This window comes from Macrobrachium rosenbergii, chromosome 9 (assembly GCF_040412425.1).
Source record: "Macrobrachium rosenbergii isolate ZJJX-2024 chromosome 9, ASM4041242v1, whole genome shotgun sequence".
Classification (NCBI taxonomy): domain Eukaryota; kingdom Metazoa; phylum Arthropoda; class Malacostraca; order Decapoda; family Palaemonidae; genus Macrobrachium; species Macrobrachium rosenbergii.
The window spans coordinates 44,896,134-44,918,995 of NC_089749.1; the positions used below are offsets into that span (position 1 = coordinate 44,896,134).

At 38.6% G+C, this 22,862-nt stretch overlaps 2 protein-coding genes across 5 annotated transcripts in view; one reads left to right on the forward strand and one right to left on the reverse strand.

Moving 5' to 3' along the window:
• The window catches only part of Ufc1 (Ubiquitin-fold modifier conjugating enzyme 1), a 109,880-nt gene extending 91,147 nt beyond the window's left edge, over positions 1–18,733 (forward strand). For all 4 annotated transcript variants that reach the window (XM_067109012.1, XM_067109014.1, XM_067109013.1 and 1 more), the window contains exons 4-5: positions 17,035–17,202; positions 18,415–18,733. In XM_067109012.1, the coding sequence (XP_066965113.1) occupies positions 17,035–17,202; positions 18,415–18,492 (246 nt within the window). In that variant the 3' untranslated portion in view covers positions 18,493–18,733. The remainder of the gene's footprint in view (positions 1–17,034; positions 17,203–18,414) is intronic.
• Positions 18,734–21,162: 2,429 nt separating this feature from the next.
• Positions 21,163–22,862, reverse strand: part of LOC136841752 (shootin-1-like) — a 140,254-nt gene continuing 138,554 nt past the window's right edge. Inside the window, 2 exon segments of the mRNA XM_067109010.1 lie at positions 21,163–22,623; positions 22,760–22,862. Of these exon segments, the coding sequence (XP_066965111.1) occupies positions 22,001–22,623; positions 22,760–22,862 (726 nt within the window). The 3' untranslated portion in view covers positions 21,163–22,000.

A 22,862-nucleotide genomic window follows, 5' to 3' on the forward strand; every position in this document is an offset into this window, starting at 1 on the left:
AGGTCCCATTGCTAGGTAACCAATTGGTTCTCAGCCACGTAAAATAAGTCTAATCCTTCAGGCCAGCTCTAGGAGAGCTGTTAATCAGCTCAGTGGTCTGGTTAAACTAAGATATACTTAACTTTTCTACTTTGAGCCAGGTCTTCTTACTGAAAGGCATGGACCTGTCTTCCTCAGTGGATATGTCCATGCTCATAGGTGCTATGAACAATCTTGCCCACCTCAGTAGCTTTAGCCTCTGAAGTGGGATGTGACATTTCTTGGCTAACTTAGACACTGAAAAGCCTTTGGGAGAGGCCATGCATTGATATCTCACCCACAATACTTGTTCTGATGGCCTTAGCCTTGTTGTAGAATGTTGACAAGTTGCATGGCCTTTTGCATCTTCTAAGGCTCACAGAGAACTGGGGATTCATCATGTTTTCATTTATGAGTTTGTGGCAGAATTAGAATACCATCAGTCAAGAGACTCGAGAATCTCTTGGTCTTATCCTCCTGAGAAATTTTTGGCATAGACCCATATGACTTTTTGTCCAGTGCAGGCCCTATGGCATCATCTTTGAAAACCTAACCTTGTAGCACAGAATGTCAGGGTCTTTTTTCAGTACCTGCAGAAACAAGAAGATGGAGTCTGGAACATCCTTTCTTTCTGGCTTCATAAAGCAATCATGCAGAGCTCAGTTTGTCTTGAGAGGAAGACATTCGTTTAGTCAAAGTGAGAACTCATTGAACCAAGGGCCCCAGCCAGTCCCTAGCAGTTTTTAGAACTTTTCAGTTCACAGGTAATGAGGGCAGATTTCTGGTAAAACCAGAAAACCTTTACATCATTTTACCATGGGAATGTCACTCACTAGTCCTTGGACCCTTCTCCTTTGGACCTGTGGTGGCATAAGGCTGGAAGTTGAATGGGTGAGCAGTTGGCTCTCTTTCCACTCATTCTGTCTTCCGTCCCCTGCAAGGCAGCATTCAGAAGAAGTGCATGCTGGACAAGGCCACAATGTAGGTAAACTTGACAGTTGATGAAAAGATGGAGAAGTTGCATGACTTATCCTATCTCGTTCAGCACTCATAGGAATGGGAGGTCTCTCTCATTCTCTTTTATTCCTGAGTTTGGTGCAAAAACTCAGAACCCATTGTTCCAAATGAGAGAGTTGAGAGTTTCTCAGTCCCCTTCCTCTGAGATTTCATCATTTGTGACCCATATGTAATTCCTCTTTGCCCAGTATGCACTGTTAGTTACTGTCTGAAAAGGACCCGCTTCCATATGTTGGAGTGTAGAAGACTTTTCATCTGTGCATGTACATCCAAGGAGCTGGTATCTGGGAACACTTTCTTTCTGGTTTTGTGAGGTGATCAGGCAGGCTAGGACTCCTGAGAAGGAGGTTAGCTTTCCCTCTTGCTTGAGAGCACTCAAAGTCAGGGCGTGAGGCCATCCCTTGCTTTTGGTATTTCAGGTAATAAGACCTGTGGTGGCCACTCAACAATGTTGGAGTCAACAAATGATAGATGGTAAGTTTCACCTTGAAAATGGTGATTTTGTGATAAAATCAATTTTTTAGATACTTACCCTCTATCACTGAGAACCCCCCCTACTCCCCTCTCAAGGGTTTAAGAGAAGAATGACAACCAAAACGATCGCTGTCTTACCCCCACCCTCCTAAGAGTGAGGGTAACTATTGGGAGTGTTTGTTAACAATTGTTTGAATCTTAACACTTGTTGAACCTGCACCAAATAGTTGCAGCTAAAACAAATGGTAGAGGGTAAGTACCAAAAAAATTTACTTTTATTTATCATAAAAATCACCATTTTGTGACTGAACTATTGTTGTCAAGTCTTTTGTATCACTGAAGCTTAATATTCTTCTATACAGTACTTGCAAAGGACCCAAAAGTTTTCAGTCATTGAAGAAAAATTGAGAGGGAAAAATCGTACTAACTTTTACGTTAATAAATGCCTGTCAGTCTTATGAATAATGTAATTGGAATGCTTGATAGTCCCTAAGGAAATAAAAACCATCACCATTTATGTAGGAACATTTCTCAGCACATGCTGGAATTAGTTGTAAAGCCTTGGTAACTAGGTAGTTAACTGGTGGTTAAGAGGGGTTGAATCAGGGGATACTTCACTCACCTACTATCTTCAAGCACTTTTTCCTTCAACCACCATCAAATAAGGACATCTTGCTATGCTTCTGCTGACTACTAAGTTGGAACTTGTTTTTTTGTGTTTAGTTTACTTAATCATTTCTAAAAATTTTTGAGTGTTTTGTTTACTTTCTCATTTCTAGTAATTCTAAAGAGATCTTAATACAGTACAATTTTTGAGGTGAAACTTACCTTCTATCATTTGCTTATCAGCGACTACTTGGCACGGGTTCAACAAGTGTTAAGATTTAAACAGTTGTTAAAGAACGCTCCAGGTCTTTACCCCCACTTTGAAGGGTGGGGGTAAGATAGCAACTGCTTTGGTTGTCATTCTTCTCTTGTTGATGAAAGCAGCCTGTTGTGTAAACAAGTGTTCTGAAATTTGTTTTTTTTTTCTTGGTTAATGAATTGGATTGTCTGGATTTTGGTTTGTACTTGGCAATATGGATTCTTCTTCTTAATCTTCCCTCTCAAAGCCTGTTAGATTTTGCAAGGTAAGTGATTGTAAGACCAGATTGGGTTAATTGACATACATACACACAAAATATGCATTGATCATGGGGAGGTGGATTGTGATTCAGACACCTGTTGTGATCATTGTAAGGATTGGTCTTTGGAAGACATAGAGAAGATGATAGATTGCCAAATTAGAAGAGAAGGATAGACTTAGGAGAGAATAAACAGAACAGCTAGTCCTGAGTCTAGGTTTTCTTTAGAATTAACACCAGATCAAGAAGATAGAGATAAGTATATAGTTTCTTCTCTAGTGGATATAGATCCTTCTACACCAAAATGTCAGCTCAGGGTAGTAGGGTGGATTTAATACAATTAGTTATTGACCCGGTTAAATCTGCAGTTGAATTTTGTATAACAATTTGAGTCTTTTGTATCAATTGTGTCAGTGCATTGGCAAGGAAAGTGTCCCCCTGTTCCTTTGGCCACTCCTTGAATGCATTCCTTACCTGTCACCTCGGCACCTCTGCCGACAGGCCTGGTAGTCCTGGAGGTTTCTAGACGAGGATTGACATCCCAGGATGTTCAAGGACTGTGACCTCTGTCTCCTGCCTTTGCTCCTGGTCATCCATGGACAGAGTTAGATCATGTTATGATAGGTTTAGATCTTGTGTTTGACCCTGTTGTCCCATGGTTGTGGCAGTGATTCATCTGAGCCAGGTATGAATGCTGCCATTGCTCCTGCAGCTGTCGCTATGAGCCCAGAGTCTGTAGTTAGGCAATCAGGAGTAAGTGTTTGCATCAGTTCTCCCCTTTGATCACCAGTGGTCCAAGTTTTGGTTTTACAAGGCCACTGTTATGCCCATGACCAGGCTTTTGTGGCTTTTATGGGCTAAGCCTGCCAGATATTCACATTCGCCCGTTAGTCAATCAGTTTCCGCAAGGTGTCGGGTCTTTGTACAGTTCCGCATATGTTGGCAGTCTGCTCGAGGTGTTGTTGAGGCTGTGCAAGGCATTATCGAGTCCGTATGGCTGGCCGTGAGTCCGCATGGCCAGCAGCAAGTCCACACAGGTGTTAGTGAGTCCCCATGGGCATTAGCGAGTTTGCACGAGGTGTCTGTGAGCTAGGTGTCAATGAGCCCACATGAGGCTTCGGCGAGTCCGTGCAAGGTGTCAGTGAATCCACACAGTGAAAGAGCTTTTGACTTTAAAGTTTCTGCTAGGTGGATTATGAGACCTTTGGCGCCTGGTCTGGTGAGACCATCTTGTTCTGGGGATACTTTTGTCCTTGGTGAAGAGGACTCTTATAGACCTGGCTCTTCCTGACAGCATTCTCCCTCGCCTCTTGTTCAGGAAGAGGAACATTTAGTCTATCCCCTCAGTTTTAAGGAATTGGTTCAGTTGTGCTTAGGCAGATATCCGAAGTTCTTCCTTTAAACTATCTGTTTCTGTACTTGGGAGCCTTGACTCAATGACAAATGTTTGGCCAAAGAGAATCTGCTTTTTGAGAATGTCACAAGTCATTTCTGGAACCTAACCAAAGAGTGACCTACCTGGGCATGGTGATTGATTCTGTTCTGTTCCAGGTTTTCTGACAAGCTCAAGGAGACAATCTGTTATTAATCATGAGAGAATTCTCCTCCTCAGGGAGCATGCCAGCTAATGCTTGTTGTATTGCTTAGGCCACATCTTTGGAGAAGTTAGTTCCCAGTGCTCGATTTTGGATGATACCTCTTCAGTTGCACTTGAGAGGCCCTGGCACAGAGAGAGACTCAGCCAGACCATGAGTTGTAGCCTTAGAACCAAGAACAGGTCCCTTCCATTTATTGGTCGATGTCCATAGTATAGGTAGTCCCCGGGTTACGGCAGCTGTGGCTTATGGTGTACTTATGGTGCTTTTTCAAATATATTCATCCATCAAAAAATCGGTTCCTGATTAAGCTGATATTCCAAAGTTACCATAAGCGCCATAGGCACTGATGTTCCAAATTACAGCGCTTTCCAACTTACAGCACGCCACTGGATTGGAACTCCTGTCATAAACCAAGGACTGCCTATATTCTTGCAGGGAAGTCCCTAGAGTCCCTGAACCCAGACCTCTCACTGTATTCAGTTGTCTTGGATGAAGATGGTGTGGTTATCGGGAACCAAGTTGCTTCAAGGGTGTGGTCGCCAGTAGAAGCAAGTCTTCATATTAACTGCAAGTTGTTGGCTATCCAGAAGGGTTTTAAGTAATCTCTGTCTTCTCAGGTGTGTCGTCTTTAGCTCATACAAGAAGGCAGGGGGCATGAGTTTGGAAACCTTGGCAGCCATCACCAGGACTTTGGCCTCTGGACAGTGATGAGGATATTGTCCATATGCCCTAGTTGATTTCTGGTTGACTCTATGTTTGGTGGAAACGTTAAGTCACCCAGGACAGGTACTCTCCTGCAATTGATATTTATCTTTTAGTTGGGGGGGCGATTTGGAGAGTGTTCGGCCAACCCCTCATTGACTTCTTTGCAATGAAGCTGGATTATGGTCTCCAGCTGTGTGTCTTCTCAGTTCCAGGCCCTCAAGCCTGGACAGTAGATGTTATGGTTCAAGACTGGACAAACCTATTTGTGTATGCCTTCCTTATGTTTCCGCTGTGGAAGGGGTACCCTAGGATTGAGGACTACTGGGAACACCATCATGTTTCTAATCGCGTTTTGATGGCTGAGGAGGCATTGGTTCCCAGTCCTTCCACTTATCAGTAGAAGTTCCTAAGCAATACATCCACAGACAAGTCTGCTTTGTCAGGCGAGGACAGGGAAGCTTCACGGAAATATAGAAAAGCTTCACCTAAATGCATGGAAACTATCGTTTAGCTCCTCAGCTCCAGAGACTTTTGTAATTCATCCAGGGATTCTTTCCCCATGACAAAGGGAAAGTCCAGTAATTTCTTGTTCACTATTACGGGAACTTTGTGGATTAAGGTCTTGAGATTGTCTGTTTCCTCTATGAGGGCTATAAATCTATGCTGACTTAGTCAAAACTTTTCATGCTTTTCAGCTGGATTGCTTAAGGTTCTGCCAAAGTTGCTTTTATGGAACCTAGTCGTTGGCTTAAGACACTTTATGACCCTCCTTTTTAACCCAGAGAGAGAGAGGCTTCTCTCAAGGCTCTTTCTTAGAACACTCTTTCTGGTGGCTGTGGCTTAGGCCAAATAGTAAGTGGGTTGCAGGCGATATAATCGTTAGTAGGGTGTTCACATGCTGGAGCAGTACTATCTTTTTTTTTTTTTGCATCCTTTCATGCTAAGAATAATATCAATACCAAAGCTCTTCCAAGAGTCTTCTCTGTTCCTGCTGTAGAGGAAGAAGAGCTTCTTTAATGGTCTGTTTTGGCTATAGGGATTTATACAACCTATCTTAACAATTAAGGAAGCAGTGTAGGAACCTATTTTGCACCATCAAGAAGCCCTAGGTTCCAAGGTCTTAGAATGCCATGGCTTGCTTTATTAATCCTTAATCTTGGAAGCACACCATGCATTGTCTCCAGAGGATTGTCCCATTTTGAATGTGAATCTGCACAATGTCAGAGCAACAGCTACATCAATTAGTTTTTATCAGCATCTCTCTCTAGACTGTCAAATCTTGGCAGCACAGTGGAGGTGTAACTTGGTGCTCACCACTTCTAACTACTTGAGGGCTGTATATATCCAGTAGGAAGACTGCCATACACTAGCCATAGTTGTGGCAGGGGAGATTTCTCCTAGTCCTCCCCTTATGTGTTATGAACAGGTATAGGTTTTCACTATCAACCCCTATCCTGGGTAAGTGAGGAACCGTATGCATTGGAGTTCATGCATGGTAATGCCATACTCTACTTTTGTTTTGATTCAGATATTATGCTTGGTTGTATTTGCTTTGTTTCTCTTAAGTAGGGGCAGGTAAAGTTCATTAGAGTAAATGAGCTTTTTTTGGAGAAAGCTACCCTGATCTGATTAAAAAACCACCTTTTAAAGTGGTGTTATTTTGAGTGTGAGATGCCAAAGCGACTCAGTTAGGTAGGTGGTAACTATTTAGGGATCATGTCTAGTTGTGGTTGTAGCTCCCATTAGCTCTGCAGGCCTGAGGCACAGAGGCCAAACTTGCCATTCTGCATTGCGCAGTCTCAACCAGTGGCTATATTCAGGGTCCATATTCCACCTCCTTGCAATAGTGAACCTCACCTGATGAAGATCCTCATCTGACAAGTGCTTGCCATGGAATCGTATGCATCAGGTAAGCGATAAGGATATTTCTAATATCTGGTGATTTGGTTATGAGGAAATCTCTTACCCTCCTCCAGCACTCAGTGTTGGAGTCAGCAAATGATAGAGGATAAGTTTCACCTAAAAATTCATTATTTTTATGATATAAGTACTGTACTTACCCTTTATCATTGAGATCCCTCCCTCCCTCCTCCCCTCTTAAGAGATTAAGAGGAGAATGGCAACCAAAACATTCGCTGTCTTACCCCCGCCCTCCAAAGGGGTGAAGGTAACTGTTGGAAGTATTTTTTACCAATTGTTTCAGTTTTAACACCTGAACTCATGCCAGGTAGCTGCAGATAAAGCAAATGATAGAGGATAAGTACCTAAAAATTTTGATTTTATCATAAAAATCATTATTTTTGTGGAATTTTCCACTTTTGGTAAAATTTATTGGACCTGATAAATAGGAAAAGGCATCATAGCTGGGATGGGGTTTATATCTGAAGCTAATAGTGGGAACTGTTGTAGGATCATCAATTACCTGATAATGTTTGGACCTGAGAGATATCAGATTGATAGCTCAAAGCCGGAACTATTCTGCAGGGCTGTGCCATGGATTCCAGGGGGTGAAGAGGATTCTTTGCATTCTGTCTGGTTTGCCAATAATATGATTATGGTGGGGATGATTGTATTCTTGTAATACTCTCAGTCCCAACAAGCAGGTTTGGCTTACACTTGGGCCACCTTAATTGTGTAGTGCCATCCCCTGTGGGGTAGGATAGTGGGCGGACATTTGGTAATCGGCTCCTACTGGTGCCATTGGTGGAAGAATAAACTCCATGAAAGGTTGATGACATCTTTTTAAGATTTTCATATTTCCTTTTTTTTTCTCAACTTGATCTTTATGAGTAGTATCAAGTACCCCTGGGCCCCTTGATGATACCCTTTTGGCACATGACTACCTCTGCACCCTCCTCTGGCAACCTGTGTTTGGGAAAGGCTAGAAAACAACCTAGGGCAATTACACTGGAACCCTGTGCTCCAGCATGTGCAAAGGGAAAGTGACCAGAAATGTATGTAAAATAGGACCAGGAATATTTGAAACCTCTTATGATAAATATTTAACCTTCAATTCTGAAGATGTTAATTGTGAAATTTTTAATGTGTACAGTACAGAGACAATGTGGAGTTTTGTTGCTGAGAGCCTAAGATATCATATGAAGGCTGAGGAAAACTTACAGTAGAATTGGCCTCAGCAAAAAAAAAGTGAAAAATTAAAAGCATTATCGCATCTTGGAGGAGTTAAAGTAGACTGCTCAGTACATGCTTTTTGGAATCATTTCAAGGGAATGATATTTGCACCTCAACTGATGACATACTTGGAAGAGAAACTTTTAGAAGAATTCAAGGATCAAGGTATGATTAGAATTGAAAGGATGAAGAAGAAGTGAATGGAGCCTTAGTTCCACTGCCAAATTTAATTATTACATTCAGTTCAACCCCAATTACCACATGTAACAGTATAGTTATATTTAAAGGTTAAGCAAAATATCCCAAGACCAAGGATATGCTTTTATTGTCAATAATATGGTCATAGGATCTTGTAGGCAGAAGCTACAAGGTAAGCCTGCCACATGTGTTAAGTGTAGTGAACAGAGCATGGTGTGTTTAAAGAAGCAAACTGTATACATTGTGGGGAGAATCAGCCGTCCTCTTTACAAAATTTTGATGCGTACATCATGGGAAAGGAGATACTGTACAAACCTTAAGGGTAAATCAACGCATCACATTTACAGGGGCTAAACAGAAAGTTTTAAGCCAATATGTTAGACCAGGAATATCCTTTTGGAGTGTTGCTGCAAACCGTAGAAGAAATGCAAATGCTACCAGAATTGCTTCCTTTGGTTATACAAAGGAAGATCGGTGGCAACATTTACTCCAGCCTCTTTGGAGGTTGTGCCAGTAATTTCTGGCAGTCCTGCCTCTTTGGAGGCTGCACCAATTATTTCTGGCATTTCTGCCTCTCTGGTGGCTGTGCCAGTGATTTCTGGCACTCCTGCCATTTTGGAGGCTGCGCCAGTTGTTTGTGGCACTCCTGCCTCTTCAGAGGCTGTGTCAGGTCCCGTCTCTATGGAGGTTGCACCAATTATATCTGGTGTGTCCACCTCTTTGGAGGCTGCGCCTGCTGTAGCTGGCAATCCTGCCTTGTTGGGGGTTGTATTATCAGTATCTGGTCTTTGTGTCTCCCTGGAGCCTGCACCAGTTGTGATTGGTGCTCTTGATGCTTCAGAGAGTCCATAAATTGCATGCAACACTTCGTCAGGTAGCGCCAGCTTTGTTTTAGTGCTCTTGAGCTTGGTATTCCCTTCACAAAGATAACATTAAAGGTGCCCAACACTCATAAGACTGGGGAGGCTGTGCCATCTACAGCAGCCATAAACAATGTCTCCTTCCGGAAAAAAAAACTGGGGCAAGTTAAATCACTGAAAAGGGGCTCCAATTTAACAGCCTCAGAATCTCAGTAAAATTCACTCATTTTCTCCAGTGGAACTGTCAGGGATTAAGAGTGAAATGGGAAGAACTAAGGCTGTTCACACCAGAAGTGTCTCCTGTATGTATAGATTTGCAGGAGACTATGATTAGTAATAATACGTGTCCAAGCCCAAGTGAGTATACAGCCTATCAATTCCCTTATAACATAAATATAGGAAGCCATTGGGGTGTAACATTACATATCCATAATGACACCCCACAAAATCCTATTAGTATCTAGTCTACACTGCAAGTGATAGGTGTGCAAATCCATTTGCAAAGAAAATATATAGTATGCTCTCTCCCTCTACCACTTAGTGAAGTCTTCTCCCTCTGATGAATTTCAGTACCTTAACCAATTGCTGCCACTTCCCTTTGTTATTCTGGGAGATATGAATAGTAGAAACCTCTTTGGGGTGATATCATTACCAATCAAAGAGGAAATTCCCTGTGTTCCATCATAGAAAGTGAAAATGTGGGAATCCTAAACACAGGGGAGTCTGCACATTTTCATTTTTAATCAGGCACATTATCAGCAATTGATTTATCTGTATGCAGTGATGACTACCTTATTGATTCCAGTTGAGAGTGATAAATGATAGATTTACCAGGGACCATTTTCCAATAGTAATGAATGTATTTTCAAATCCTCCATCTTTAAGGTTACCTAAATGGAACATTGGTAAAGCCAATTGGGCAACATTGCACGAACACAGCTCAATAGATGACCCAGTTGATGACTTTCCCTCTGTAGATGATGCTCTTGATTTTTTCAATACAATTATATTTTTGGCTGGTCCTCAATCAATATTTAGGACTTAGGGCATATTTATGTGCCGACCAATTCCCTGGTGGACTCATAAATGCCAAAAAACTCATAGAGCTATGAGGTCAGCTTTCCCAGATATCGCAGATGAAAATGTGAGTACATTATTGTATTAAATTTTGAAAAGCAAGGGCTCATTTCCACAAATTAAAAAGACATGAAAGGAATCTGGGACAATATTCATATCACTTAATTCAAAAGTACCCCTGACTTTAGTTTGGAGAGAGAAAAATATCAGGAAAATTTATTCCTTGTCAACCTCTAGTTATCAAGATCTGTGGTTGTGAAGTAGCAGATCCCTGGTTAGTGGCAAATGAGTTTGCTAATCATTTTGCTAATGTTGCAAAGAAAAATGATTACAGATCCTATTCAGCTCAAAGAAGGCTAATGAAACAGGTAGAAATTGATTTTAGTTCATCAAGGAATGAACAATACAATGTACCTTACTATGAGAGAAATTGAATCAGCTCCTGAAGTGGATGATATAACATATCATATCAACTATTTAGCATACCACTGAAAATACCGGTTTTTAATATTAAGCCTTATTAACAGAATTTTTCAAGAACAAGCCTTCCCAAACCAGGGAAAGACCCTTTCAAGATAGAGAATTATCTTATTGCACTGACATAATGTCTGTGTAAAATCATGGAAAAAATGGTGAACACACGTTTGATGTGGTCCTTGGGAGGTGGTAAATATCTGTCACTTGCTCTGTGTGGTTTTTGAAGCATGCATTTCACAACTGGTGTTGGTTTAGATGGAATCTTCAATATGTGAAGCTTTTGCTAACAAACATCACGTCACTGTTTTCTTTGACCTTAAGAAGGGTTATGAGATACAACATGGAGATATAGCATTCTGAGGGTTTTTAATCAATGTAACCTAAGAGGCAATTTGCTTCTCTCTATCAAGGCACTTTTAAAAACAGTTAATTTCAGGTTCAGGTTAGAGCAACAATGTCAGATGTACTCAACCAAGAAGAAGGAGTGCCCCAAGGAAGTGTTCTAAGTGTAACCTTGTTCTCCTTAGCAATCAATGGGGTATCCAAAATAATTCCCCCAGATGTAGCTTTGTTGACTACCTTTCGATATCTTTTGCAGCAATAAGGATGGCAGCGGCTGAACGCCGCCTTTGGCACTGCATTGATAACATAGTAAAGTGGGCTGAGATGAATGGTTTTAGATTATCAGCTAGAAAAACAGTAATCATGCACTTTTGCCATATAAGAGGATTCCATCCTGACCCAGATGTGTTCATATATGGGCAGATAATTCCATGTGTTGGTGAAACAAGGTTTCATGGGTTGAATTTTAATAGCAAGCTGACTTGGATTCCACATCTGAAATATATTAAGACAAAATGCTTAAATGGAATGAATATGCTGAAAGTTCTGTCCCACACTTCGTGGGATACTGACCAAACTCAGATGTTGAGACTTTACAAAGCCTTGGTGTTTTCAAAATTAACTTATGGGTGTGAAGTGTACACCTCAGCAAAGCCTAATAGCCTTAAAATTCTTATTCAGTTCATCATGGAGGAGCAAGATTGTGTACAGGAGCATTTAAATCGTCTCCCAATGAGAGGTTGCTTGTAGGTGCTGGTGAGATGCCTCTAGATCTTCATTACCAATGTCTGCTGGTTGGGAGGTGATACAGATTTCAGAGGCTCCTTAAGGGGAACACCTACACCATAAGGCCCCATTATAAGTAAATGACTGTTTCTACCTTATGATTGAAGGGATTTGCTTCAAATATTTACCACTTATTATACAACTAATAGTGAAAAATTCTCTTGCCGGGAAATTTATTGAGAAATTCGACCTAAAATTTAATTTTTTTTTCAATATTTACCACTTATTATACAACTAATAGTGAAAAATTCTCTTGCGGGGAAATTTAGAAATTCGACCTAAAATTTACCGTATTTGACGGCGTATAAGACGCACTTTTTTAACAAAAAAAATGGCCTAAAAAATCCCCCTGCTTCCTATGTACATAATGTAGGCTCAAAATTTAAGAATTTTGGCAGAAATTATACATGAAACGTCACGTAGATGTTGTAGCCTTGCCTAACATTCGGTGTTATCCTAATAACCTATTAAAAAACAAAGTTTCTTATAATTATTTATCATTATCACACTTACCATCACCGCAATTACTACTGCTAGTATTATAATCAATATCTACGTTGTTATTATCGATATTTTCATTAAAATGTGTTAATATCATTATCGTCGTCTACAGCGGATCGACGCATTCCACATTTACAGACTTACAGTACGTGTGCTGCCACCTATTGGTGATTATCTCGAGAGCTTTACGGATAACAAGGCTTCGTTCAGTTGGTAGTTGGCAATTCCTGCTAACATTCTCTTTACGCATAACAACATGGCTTCGATCAATTGGTGGTTGACAATTCCTGCTACCATTCTCTTTAGGCATAATAACAAGGCTTCATTGAGTTGATACTTCGTAACTCGTGCTAGCATTCTCTTTAAGAATAATAACATGGCTTTGTTCAGTTGCTCACGAGACTCGAGCTGTTACATAGGAAACATTTTTATTTATTGGATTTTACCCCTTGATTGCATACTTTTATAATATATAATGGATATATATAACATATATTACCGTAGGTAACATCTTTATTAATGTTTTTGTTGATTCTGCCAGTAAGAAAGAATGTTTACAAATGAATGTGTTGCAATCTATTGGTAAACCTATGAGGTAGCTTTCAGCAGCAGACAAAACATTCGATCGTAGTAAATGGCTGATTGTATAATACATATTTTGATAAATATAAATATGGTAAATAACTTCTTTATTAATGTTTTTGTTGATTCTGTTGGTAAGAAACAATATGCATATGATAACCTAATACTACAGTTTTTACGTACCAAAATCATATGAGCATAGGCTAGGAAACCTTATTTTTTTTCCCTCAATGTCCTGCTGAAATTAGGGTGCGTCCTATGCAGACATTTGTCTTATAAGCCATCAAATACAGTAATTCTTTTTTTAGTTGAAAAAATCATAACATCACTTTTCAAAAATAATATGCAGAGTAAAAAGTTTCAATCAAAAATTAATTTGTCAACGACAAAATCAAGATACAGGCAGTCCACGGTTAACGGCGATCCGGTTTTATGGGGCTTGTCCAGTGATGAAAATCGGCAATTTTCGGCGCCGGAAATCGCCAACTTCTGCTTATTAGCACCAATAATTGGGTATTGGCACCGATACATACCTAACAGAGGCTCTGACAACTGAAAATTGGCACTTTTTGGTGCCGATAAGCCCCGACAAAGTGCCAAAAATCACTGATTTTCGCGGTAGTGGCGATTTTTGGTTATCATCACACCCTCAGAACGAAATCCCTGCTGATAACCAGGAACTGCCTGTATACTGTATAGTTATACTATACTCTGTAAAAGTTTCATTGTATTTGGTTCAGTCTTTGTGGAGAACTAAGCATTTCTTTTTAAGAAAAGTAAGTTATGAGAAAATAGTAAAAAAAAAAAATTTTAGACTTTCAAGAGAATCCTGAGATGATCAGGAAATCTTGAGCGAGTTATCCCCATGTCATTATAACCTGTTTTCTCTGTGACACTACTGCTAGAGAGAATGGGATATTATAGTGGGTGACAATTATTTTTGAATAAATTTTGTTGAAACTTTTAAATGCTTTTTTTACAATTTGTCGTTCACATTGCCATGCAAGTGATGAACAAAATTGTCAGTGAACCAATCTAAAAATTTTTATTGAGCAATATATCTTCAAGATATGTTTATTTACACATAAAACAGTCCAAAACAGTGTATAACTCCTTACACCTAACCAGACTCAGTCATACAGACATTTTTACAAATTTTTTAACAATTTGTCATTCACAGTGCCATACAAGCGATGAACAAAATTGTCAGTAAACCAATCTAAAAATTTTTTAGCATTAGTGCTTCAGGATATGTTTATTTAGACATAAAACAGTTGAAAACTGTTAATAACTAAAATTCAATAATTCCTCAAAATTCGGTGGTTGGCGCGCCCCTTAAGTCTTTAATGAGCATTTGTATGAGAAGTGAAAGGCATTGGCAGTTTTATGGAATTCACCCCAAGCAACCTCAACCATTTGCTTTTAGAGTAAAATGTATAACCAGGAAAAAAACATGCCAAGGATGGAGACTTGACCAGCTAGATATTTGGTTAGCAGGAAGTTGACCTTTGCTTCAGGGTCCACTAGGTCATCTAGCTCTCTGGAAGGAACCCTAAAGGTGACAGGGAAAATCATGAATAGTACTTGGTCCAACTGGGCCATTTTCACTTGGCGAAGTGTTCATAGGACCAACTCAGATTCATACTCATCTGAGGAGGAGTCAGTCAACGACTCTCTGTCAGTTACTGTTGGGCTCAGTACCTTGACTCCTAACAAATCAGTTAGTGCCATCATCTATAATTAGGGGGATTCCTGTCATACTATTGTGCAGTTGGTAGAAATAAGGGTGGATCCCTGGGTAATCTGTGTCCTTCAGGACACCTACAAAATACCCTTCAAGGACTGATATCTGCCCCCAACTCCCCACAGTCTAGAGTATTTGCATTCTTTCTCTCTTACTCTCCAGGATACTTGAAAGCTATTGCCCTGTCAGCATGGGTGGAAGCCATGGACAACCAATCTCTAGTGTTTTTCAGTCACCTCTTCTTGGTGGAGAAGGTGACTGATAGCTGGTGACTTTTCATCAGATTCTTTCCCTTAAACAGATTTGTCCTTCAGACTCTGATCAAGATGTTAAAAACAGCATGTTTCATGTTGGATTCCATCACAGAGGGCAACTTCATGCTTTAGTGGACCTGAAGGATGCCTACTTTGAGATGCTTATCCATCATTTCACTGGAAAGTACCTCCACTGTGTCTGCAAAGGGTGATTTACCAGTTCAAAGCTATGTTTTGGATTGTTACCAAGTTCCAACAACTGATTCCCGCTATACTGAGGAATATCCCTTATCAAAAAGCTATGGTTTGTATGTATACCTATGAAAAATACAAATTACTGTTGAAAATTTGCTATATAGTACAGTATTGTAAAAAAATGGGACCTAGTTTTCTAAAGTGAAATACATACTTCATCATCATCATTATCTCAAGTGCCACTTGACACAAAGTACCTTAGTTAAATTCCATCATTGAGGTCTTTCTTGTGCTTTCTCTTCCACAATTATCCAGCCTTCCATATCATAGTTCTCATCCAAGGGTTGGGTCTTTCAATTCTTTAGGTGCTCACAGGAGCTCAGTAGATGCTATTACTTACTGTTCTCCCCAGAGTGGTGTGAGGGCCATATCCAAGCCATCTCCATTTCCCCTTCATCATTATCTACATATGGAACCTCTGAAATCTACTTTATGGTGTCATTTCCTGCTATCCTGCCATATGAGTCCTGATATTCTTCATAAAAATTTAATCTTTAATCAATAAAATATTTTAAATGTTTTAGTGTCATAAAATTCATGTCTATAGCAGTGCAGATTGCTGTAAATTATGTTGCTTTTGTATGTATTTTCAGTCTGTCTGATTACCAGATCTGATTCAGCCTGCCCATTGTTTGATTTACCTTTTTATTTTTTGACTAGATTCCTTTTGAAGAGGCTTGTAATGAATATCACCGTTCCTAATTAATTGAACGACTTCTGTAATCCTTTCTCCATGTAGTGCTATTTCATCATTTTGCATATACACTATTGTCATTAATTTTTTTTTTTTTAGATACAGTATATCATAAGGCCCATCTCTCAAGATATTTGGTGCATTCTATTAGGCAAGCTTTGTAAATCTTGTGTTTTCCTAATTTAAATAGCATCAACTGTGTATTCTACTATAGATGTCAGTTTTGTATAATTGTTTGATTCTAAACCCTCTTTTTCATCTCCACCCACTTTTTTCACTATAAATTCCCTGAAAAGGACAAAAAAAAGGTGACTTGACATTATCTTGCAGTACTCCAATGTCTACATTAAATTCATTTGACAAGACTCCACCAACAATTAAATGTTTATCTGCTATGTTCATTGATACTTTTCATTGGTGTACATGTTTAAGAATAACTTCCATAATAATTACTATACTGCACACTACTGGTCAGTGGACAGTGTCAAATACCTTCTCTTAACAAAAACCATCAGGATGGGATTTTAATATTCCATACACTGCTTCGCAGACCAACTTGACACAAATGTGTGACCTGTGCAACTCTTGTCATTTCTAAAACCAGCTTGTATTCTAGAAGTATTGTATAAATTTTTTTTGTCTGTATTTGAGAATGAGCATATTAAATAATTAAATATTTTCATGACATCTAACATAAATGCAATGTCTCTATAGTTATCATATTCATCCAGGTCATCTTTCTTGGGTACCTTTGCTGCAACTTCAATTCCCAATCTCCATCCTCATTTCTTATTCAACAAAACAGTTTTGTTACTGTATTATACATGGTGTCATATTTTCAGATCAAATCATCTCTGCAGTGATTCCATTACAGCCCAGTACTTTGTATGCCCTAAATTTTGTTTATTTCCAACTCCACTTAAAAAAAGCATGAATTTATTCATTGGTACATTTAGGTCATATTAAGCTTCCAGGGGTATCATTCAAATTAACCTGCACATCTCTTATTCATGAAATCACAAAAATATTCAACCCTGGCTTGTCTTCCTCCTTTTGATATTATTTACAGGTCCCAAATTTATACAGGAATTTTTTTAACCCATTTATAATTAATTAATAAATTTATGAAATACGCTGTAAACTTGTATGTATGTGAAAAATAAAATATGCTTTCAAAATTACATTTGTCCTTGCAGATTCCAGTAACTTACCCAGCCACTGCACCTGAGATAGCATTGCCAGAACTGGATGGTAAAACAGCTAAAATGTACAGAGGAGGTCGAATCTGTTTAACAGATCACTTTAAGCCTCTATGGGCTCGTAATGTTCCTAAGTTTGGTATTGCTCATGCTATGGCTTTAGGGGTAAGTTTTTATTTATTTTGATTTTGGAGATTATATTGTCATGCACTTTATTCTATAAGTTCTGAGACCCTGCATCCTCTTTTTCATTTATGCTTGTTTATTAGATTTCCATATTAGTTTGGTAGTTTCCTTCAATAGTGTTCATGTCATTAGAGCTTATGCAATTTTCATTGCTATACAAAAATGTACCCAGAGAATCTATGTGCAGTAATCAGGAACGAGGGCAAACATTATAAAACCTGAGGAAGATATTGAATAGACTAAAGTATTACTTAATTATTTGAAATATAAAATCAGCTGCACTTAAGGAACTTTAAGTGACCATTATTAATCAGGAATGCAGAATAATAGAATAAATAAGTTACAATGATTAGGTAATGAAAACAGGACAGTATATGAGAAGGTAGCTGTGATCTTCTCACCAAAAATATTGAGTCTTGTCATGTGAATATTTCTTACAAATAAACAAAACTATAAGTACTGTGTGTATAGTCAAACAGTTGTTCTGCATTTTATTGTTTTATTGATTGAGAAGAAAGACAGGAGGAATGGCAACACATGTTGTTTCACAAAAAGAAATGGATTTTCAGAGATGTTAAGAATGGGATAGGAAACAGTGAAGGCATGAAGGAGACATGTCTCAAGCCCTTGCTTTTTTAATACCTTACATTGCATAATCCAGTATATTCTTTATGTTATTATGCCCTTTGTATTCTTTTAATAAATTATAAAGTTTTGCATAATCCAGTATTTAATAATAAAAACAAATTGGTTTTACTGATGATTTTGTTTAGATTATTATAAAATTCAAGATTTAAGAAAAGAATAATCTACACATTACTGAAAAGCAAAGCCTCCCCCTCCCCCACAAAATATCTGAATGGCCTTCAAAATGTTGCAAATCCTAAAATATATGACAATAAAGATTTACAGTATCAGAAAGGCCTGGCAATTCCTTTGGATACAAGAGAACCAAAGGATAAGGTAGAAAGATGTGGTGTGAAGAACAAAAGGGTTGACCAAGCTCTTTTGAAGGATATTGTAGATGTTAAATAAATACAAATGTGCAATGAATTGATAGTACTGTATTTTTGGAAACAATCATTATCTTCATAAACCTTAAAATCCAGATTCATCTTCCTCAGAAATGGAGTAAAAATTTTAATTTTTAATGAATCTTGCATCCTAAGACAAGTCTTCATTCCTTAACAGCTTGGACCTTGGTTAGCAGTAGAGATTCCAGACATGATTCAACGGGAGGTCATCACTTATGTGGAGAAGAAATCTTAGCAGCTTGTTGAAAAGTTTGTGATGTGGCAAACCATTTTATTTCAGTGAATAGTGTTGCATTTGTGTTTTTTTAAAGCAGATTGTTGCTAAATGCAAATTATTAGTTATTTTTTATATTTTCCTGTACTAAATCTTTGTTGTTATTGTAGTAAGTTACTTCATTCAGAAAATCGACGGGGTTTAAAATCATTCAAAAAGTTTATACTATATTATTAGAATAAAATTTTCATACCAGTATAAATTTTTTATCTCCAGTGCATAATGCTGTGGCATTATAGTCTGTAACATATTGGAATGCTCTAATTGTTCCTACACAAATAAAAACCTTTGTTCTTTACATAGAGATTTAGCCTGCAAACTTGAGCTGGAACAGCTGTTTAAACAGCTTACTGACAGAGTAGTTAAATATTGGCTGGTAGGGGGAAGCCCCACCCTCTTGTCAGTCTGCACTCCACTTTGCTTTTGGCTGCTGTAGGTTGCAGATATCTCACCTTTGATTGTGTTCCTTCTTTCACCATTTATCTTAGAATAAATTTGCCTCTTTGTCTGGTATTCCTTGCTTCTTTGTGTGATTTGGTGTGGTTTGTTGCATAATTCATGAGTCAAACCTATGAATTATCTAGTCCTTCCTCCCCCATCTACAGGAGGCTGAGTGAATGGCACTGTCCTGGTAAGGACAGGCCTTGTAAGAGGTTCTTCTGTTCTGTGAAATTAACCCACACCCTATGCACCTTTTGCAAGAGCCTAATTTGCAGTTGTGATAGCCCTTGTTCTGAGTACTGTTGGTGTCAATTAGAACACTGAATGAAGTTTGCAGCTAAGAAGAAGAGGGAGAGGAAGATTTCCCAGGTGTCATCAGTTGGTAATACTCCACAGGTGACACCTAAGGAAATCTTCTGCACCTTTTTACTACCTGCTAAACTTCCACCCATTGTTTTTAGTCCTAAGGGAGGGGTTTCCTCTTCACTGATTCCCACTGATCATTTAGTGGTAAGCCACCATTCCGGTATCTCCTTGGAGGTCTTATTTCATTCAGAGGGAGATCTTCCTCCAGTGGACACTGGTAGATTAGCTGAATATAAAAATGTATGGAGGACCAGTGCCAGTAGTGCTGTCGCCAAAAATTATCTTGACTCAGACTATAAAATTTCTTTTGATAAGGCAAAGATTATCTGCAAGAAACAAAATACCAATAAAAGAAGAATAGTAGAGGGAGCACTGAGACAGATGGATGCATTTTAAGGAAACAAAACCTTCACCTCTGAAGACATTTTTGCAGATCTCTTGATATGCCTAGCAGCTAATCTACAGCTAGATATTGTAGAAGAAATTGCTCTTTGGCCAGCAAACAATTCAAGAGGTAAAGATACCCAAGGAAGACCTTCAGACTGGCAGTTTTCATTTTAATTACTCTTAATTTTGTTTTTACTTTTTATTTCTTTGCAAATGCTTTGTAATTACTTTTTAATACAGCTGAAGAAGACCTTGTATTTATTCACTTAAACCCATGAGTATTTGATGAATAACCTTCCTGACTTAATCCCTGAATGAAGAAATGCAGATCAACATTTATAATCAAACATAGATCTAACGACTGTCCAACTTTCAACAAACATTTTATGATAAGTATTGGAACCAAATCTTTGAAAGACATTTTATGATAAGTGTTGGAACCAAATCTTTGAAATAAACTTTGTCTGAATCTTCAATATTTTCACTTTGTTTTATTTTATCCAAACATTAAATTTTTTGGGAGATGCAATAAAATCTAGTGCAGGCAGTCCTAAGTTATCGGCAGGGGGTTCCATTCTGAGGGTGTGATGATAACCGAAAATCGGCGATTTTCGGGGCCTTTATGACGATTTTCAGGGCTTATCAGCGCTGAAAAGCACCGATTTTCGGTTATTGACACCTCTGTTATTTATGTATTGGCTCCAGTACCCAATTATTGGCGCTGATAAGCAGAAATCGGCGATTTTTGGCGCTGAAAATTGCCAATTTTCGTCATTAGACAAGCCCCATAAAACCGGACCGCCATTAACCGAGCCCGCCATTAACCAGGGACTGCTGGTGTATTTCAAAAAAATATCATTTTTGCCAGTACTGAGTTATGATTGTAAATTCAGTAGTCTAAGTTAAACTATTTTCAGGCAGTCCCCGAACTACGGCTGTCTCAACCTACAGTGTTCCATACTTACGGCGCTTTTTCAAATATATTCATAAAAAATTGGTTCCGGGATAAGGCTGATGTTCCAAAGTTACGGTGCCATAACTAGGATTACAGGCACCGTAAGCTCCATAACTCGCAGTGCTATAATGAGGTGAGAAAACCAGTTTAGGAAGCTGTAGCCACTGGGAGGGTTCACTATAAGGAGGTCCATCCTATAGGAGGGTTCACTATAAAGAGATCTCATATAAGGAGGGGAGAAAACCAGTTTATTACCAGGGCATAGCTTAAAAACCTGTTTCTTTCCTCAGGTTTACATAAGTCTCTCTCTCTCTCTTTTCTCATTTTTATAAATTTTTCTTACAATGTTCCAGGTTACAGCGATTTCCGACTTGCAGCACGCCACTGGAACTGAACCCTTGCTGTAACCTTGGGACTGCCTCTATTATTAATATGGAGACAAATCACAAAATAATTTATTTGAGGCTAAATAATATAAAAGATACTGTTCATGGTTTGTTTATTAAATAAAATTGTAGTTTGGAGAAAGGGAAAGACTTTAAGGAAAAGAAATGACAAATTGCGGCTCTGGAAGTAGAAGTGCGTTCTGTTCACACCTCTGGCCCATCATCATGAATTTTGATTGTTTTGTAACATGTCAGTGTGACTGAAGAACCTGTGATTTATTCAGATGCTACATTTGTTTAGAATGTAACTCTTCATATGGATGAAATGCACCGTGCTATATACCTTCACAGAAGGTAAATAACAACAAAAGGTAAAAACACACTAATGAGTGCTCATGAAGTACCTTTCAGGAGCAACTGCAATACTTCTTGGTATGTAGGAAAACTATATGGAGTACTTATAAAGAGTATACATATTTGTGAATTACCATTTAGTGCAAAGAGCGTCTTTGAGCAATTATAATGTTTTACCTTCTTTACTGCATTACTATAGAATGAAATACATGATCAGATGCTAAGCAGAATGACACAGGATAACAATATGATTACCTAATGAAAACTTTCCATCTATTTGGAATCGTATAGCAAAACAAATGTTTTTCAGGCAAAGTATGTACACCTACAATATATAGTACAGTAAGATTAAGCTTTTAAAATATGTTATAGAGTTAACAAGCATACCAGAAAAAACAAAAATATGGTCATACAATTTAATCAAGAGAAAACAGAAAGGCACTATAGTGTTCTTTAATTGTACTGTATAAAATTCTAATCACTCTGACATTTAGGCATCAGATAACTTTGGATAGACAATCTATTTTACTCTACACAATTATACAAGCAATTAACATTATATTTATTTAGTTTAAATGTATCAGTCTTGTGAGGGACTTCTGCTTGATCTAAGATATATAGTAGTTGAAGACACAGCTCTGGCAGAAGGAGGACGACTACTGTTCTCTCTCTCTTCGGATTCTCGGCCACTGGTAGCAGTTGGAGGGGATGCCTCACGACTGGAATTATCATCATGGTGGTGGTTATTCAACTGTAAGGTAAAGGAAGTTTCTGCAGTAACAACATTACCAGAGTCCGATCGCTCATCACTGCATGGAGAATTCTCTTTTGATTTATCTGTGACTTTTTCAGCTTCATTACATTCATTTGATTCAGCATCAGCTTTTTCTTTGTCATTAATTTTGGAACTATCATCTTCCAAATTATGATCTTCTTTAGCTTCTTTCTTCTTCTTTGACTTTGTGGTTCGTGACTTGGCTTCCTGTGAAACGGCAGAAGGTCGTAAGCGACCATGACGTCCACGCTTCATAGTAGCTAAAATGCTTTTCATTTCCTGCACAGCATCTGCTGGCTTCTCCTTCATGTCTGGTTCTGTTTTCTTATTGATACCTCCAATACCAAATGGTTTTGTTGATTTAAGTTTTACGCCACCCTGTTTAATTTGGTTAATGAGATCATCCATTCCTCCTCTCCCACCAGAATCTGTAAAGTGAAGAAAGATGGTGAGTGATATAATCTTGAAGGAATAATGTTGAAGTACATTTTATCAAACTGCATTTTTTTTTGGTGACAAAGCAGATTTGTCAAGATCACATGCAAGTTCTGAATTTGTACTTACCAAAACCATCTGCATCTTTGTCTTTCCTACTCTTTGAAACGCCTATCATGGTTGCTAAAGTGGTCACTGGATTGACTGGTGGTGGAGGTGGGGGTGGGGGTGG